A 4,091-nucleotide genomic window follows, 5' to 3' on the forward strand; every position below is an offset into this window, starting at 1 on the left:
CTTCAAGAGTAAATTGGATGCTTATCTTGCTGGGATCCTATGACCCCAGCTGACTTCCTGCCCTTTGGGCAGGGGCATGGACTCGACGATCTCCCGAGGTCCCTTCCAGCCTTAATGTCTATGAAATCTATGAAATCTATGAAAAGGATGTACTAAATCACAACACAGTAACAACATTGCCATAGTGACACATGTAGACACACCCTATAAGTACCCTCTAAATGTTTTAAAGATAAGCCACTCAAAAGGAGGTTTATCTTGGAAATGAGCACAGCTGCAGGACTCTGGAGCTGGGGAAAGCATACTTGCCCCAACCTAGGGTCTTGCCACCAAGAGCCAAGACAGGTCCCTTCTCCCAGCCAGCACACCCCAAGCTGTCCCTAACCCCACTCCCCCTTCCTACCCAATCCCAGTTCACTGTCACATGCATGATTTTACTCCTTTAATTTGTAAAAAAAAAAAATAAAAATCACTCCTTTCTCTTTATTTTCTAACTCCCTCTCCCCCAACCCCCAAACATATACACCCTGCCTCATGTCAAAAAGTTTTTCAAGATTTCTCCCCACCCACCATGCACTCTGGCTGGGTTTCTGCTGGGTGTGGAGAGAGAGAAGACCACCAAGCTACCTGCCACCCTCACCCTCCTCTCCCACCACAGGGGAGGAATAGAGTCCTGACTCCTGTCCATGTCCCTGTTTACCAGCTCTCTAGTGACAAATCACAGCCATGCAGATCTAAAGCAACATAAAGGCTTTACCTGTAGCTGCCCTAAAAATGCCCTGGCTTTATGACATCACAACATTGCACAGATTTTTAACGTTATATAGGTAACCTGTGCAAGGCTCAAAGACAATGGGGACCAGTCTGGCCACTTGGTGACCTTCAAGTCCATAGAGCTGAGAACTGCCTACTCTCTGGTTCCAAGCAGGATCCACAGGACAATGGTGTCTTTGTTTTTCTACTACTAGTCAGTTTGGCTAGCATTAATATTTTTAAAATCTACATCCAATTAACCAAAATTCTGCCTCAGCTGTACCAAGAATAAGTACCTGAAATGCCACGCAAATATTTTGTAACTAAAACAGATCTTCCCAACAGTTCACCTAACATGCAGAAGTCATTTTGGGATCCCTCGAGAAAATATTAATTATCCCTGGTTGAGAGAATTAAAGATTAAGCAGGTGATCAAATCCTTAAAATGTTGCTGCCATTTTTTCTGATTACAGAGAACTCACTCAAAAAAATCGGTTATTCCTGTTGCTGATCCATGGTTGTTCATACACTGAGAATAAAAGAAAGATATAAATTATAACATTCAACTTATTTAAAATATTTTTAAAAACAAACACACAAAACAGTACTTTAATTTCTTATTACGGCCAGATAATACAATTATACAAGCCGTCTCAAAGAAGCAATACAGAAAATTAGCGAATACTATACACTGTTACATTATAAGTACCTACAGGAATGTTATTTATCCCATTATTGTCTAAACCCTTCAAAAGAAAAACTTTCCTGAATATTTATCGAGGACTAAGGAGCAGCTGTGTTTTACGGTACTCAGCATTGTCAGTTGTCTCTGGAAGTGTAGTAAAATATAGCACAGGGCTTATTTCAATAACAATGATGATAATGTCTCAGAACAAGGTGCATAACCAAGATTTCCTAACAAACCTGTGTTCAGGACCATGTTCAGGAAGATCCTCAGCTGGAGGCAACTGCCCTACCTCCACTGAACTCAACCAAATGATGACAATTTTTGACAGCGGAGGAACTATTCCATTGATATTTATTATTTAGTCCATTGCCAACAACAAGCCACCTGTTAAAGAGTTGGGGTCATTTTTAACAGAAAACAAGCAGCTAAATTCAGGGCTCACTAGAGCTGACCAACTATCATAAGCAACATTTTCTGTTCTAATATTAACAACGCCCATGTCCCTTTATGTTTGCTTTCTGTCAGAAGTCTACAGGATAAATGCATTGGCAGGAATGTTTCAGAAACAAAACCATATGCACAAATATAGCACAACATCATGGAAAGCTTAATTCTGAATCCATAAACACTATCAGCTGCACTAAAATCATGATTCTATGAGTTATACTTAGTCCATGCTTTGTAATGCATGAGCACCAGAGAATCAGCTGAATTTCAGATTTCTGCAGTTACACAACACATGACTCATGAATGAATGGCTTGTGAATAATCTGCAACTAAACTGGAAAATCTATGGACAAAAGTTGGGGGAGGGCGCATAATTTATCGAATATATTAATTGCTACAGAGTATGTCCCTGCATCTCACACTGGGAAAGCAGGCACAACTTCCAGTGGGAGTTGCATCTATTTCCAAGAAAACTGAATTTGGTCCCAATACATTTCACAATAAAATACACACAATAAAACACATCAGGCTTAAGGGACAGTGGGAATTGTGTTTTCTTAAAAATAAAAACAAGCCAAAAGAAAGGAATGCAACTGCCTGCATTCATGTTCACTTTGGTAAGCTCTGTTATAAAGTCAGAGTGGAATTTTTAAGAGTGAGCTTAGTTCCTGTTTAAATCAAGGTTAAAAAGTCCATTGGCTTTAGTGGGACCAGTTGGATCAATACTGAGAGCTGTTTGGATACCTCGCCTTTAATTCTAAAATAAAAGGATCCAGTGAAAATATATTTGTCCTTAAATAAATCAGTATCAGTGTTCAATCCAGCCAGTTTATGAATTTTTTGTTCCCAAACTTGACTTTTATAGGTCTTTAATAGATTTCCCTTGAGCACACAGATAGTGACATCAGAAAGGGAGTGGTTCTTCTGCAAAATATGTGCTCCTAATTTGTCTTTGTCCTTTATAGCATTTAAGTGAGAGTTCAATCTGGTGCTTGGTTGCTGTTAATTTCACCCATAACGTTACCATAAGGGCATTTATCATACTGTTTGGACATTGTTGTGTAATAAGTGAAGGACACAAATAAATCCACTGAATTTTAGAGAGTATAGGACCTGAAGGTTTTATATTCTCCATAAGTAGGTAGGACATTTAAAATGTTTTTTTAATGAGCTTGCTAATTTCCTGTATTGGTTTTGGGGGGGTTTTTAACTACAGGGTGGGGAAAAAAATCAGTCCTGCCTTCAGCTGTTGCTTTATAGATCTGTAAAAATACTTTCTAACTTAGAGTTAGAAACAAGATAAATTCATTCATTCATGGGTATTACTTTAGCTCCATGTGCATTTATGTAAGTAAGAAGAATTTTTGCCCTCCTTTCTACCACATCAATAAGTTTTTCAATTCCTTGGCGACCTCCTTGGCTCTCCCAGTACACTTTGTCAAGGAACAAAGACTGAAGAAGCTTCTCCCGTAAGTGCTGGCTTTTGAGCACTGAAACTGCCAATTCAGGGAACCTGAAAAAAGCATAAAGAAACTGGTCAATCTTGGCACCCCTGTGAACTGCAGTATTTATACTGAAGTTAACAATCATATCCATAGTCAGTCCCTTAGTTAGCACTTAAAAAAAAAAAAGACCTGCACTCACCAGCTGCTGCAATGGCTCTTGGGGACTTTGGGGGCTCATGGCAGAGCCCTCCCATGCAGTGCAGGGCAGTGGGGGGCAGCGGGGAACACCCCCCTACCTGGCAGGAGCTGGTGAATGTGGGGCTTTTTTTTTTTTTAAGTGCGAGGACGCTCAGGCTGTGCAGGGCAGCCATTGACTGGGCTGGGAGAGCAGGCGGGGGATGGGGTCTGTTTGATTCAGAGATTTAGTTGATTCAGCAGTTGCCGAATCTTCAAATCAGATTTGGCCAAATCGATTAGCCTATTTTAATGCACATTAACTAAATAGCACAGGTTTGTTAGGGATGCTTAAATAATCATTAAAATAAGGCTAATGCACATTAAATCACACATGTAGACATGCCCACTAGTGACTGTTAAGTGGCTTGTAGAATGGAAAAAACGCTTCCTCTTCCCAATTTGTATTGCTCACCTCCTAGTAGTTTCTCTAGACATCCTCTATTATTCATGTTCATAGAATCATAGAATCACAGAATCATAGAAGTAGGGTCAGAAGGGACCTTGTAGATCTTCAAGCCCAA

At 40.0% G+C, this 4,091-nt stretch overlaps 1 protein-coding gene across 1 annotated transcript in view; it reads right to left on the reverse strand.

Moving 5' to 3' along the window:
* Positions 1-1,785: 1,785 nt before the first annotated feature.
* Positions 1,786-4,091, reverse strand: part of FAM198B (family with sequence similarity 198 member B) — a 28,195-nt gene continuing 25,889 nt past the window's right edge. The window contains exon 5 of the mRNA XM_019534530.1: positions 1,786-3,401. Within this exon, the coding sequence (XP_019390075.1) occupies positions 3,194-3,401 (208 nt within the window). The 3' untranslated portion in view covers positions 1,786-3,193. The remainder of the gene's footprint in view (positions 3,402-4,091) is intronic.

Source organism: Crocodylus porosus, unplaced genomic scaffold (assembly GCF_001723895.1).
Source record: "Crocodylus porosus isolate Cpor-Errol unplaced genomic scaffold, CroPor_comp1, whole genome shotgun sequence".
NCBI lineage: Eukaryota > Metazoa > Chordata > Crocodylia > Crocodylidae > Crocodylus > Crocodylus porosus.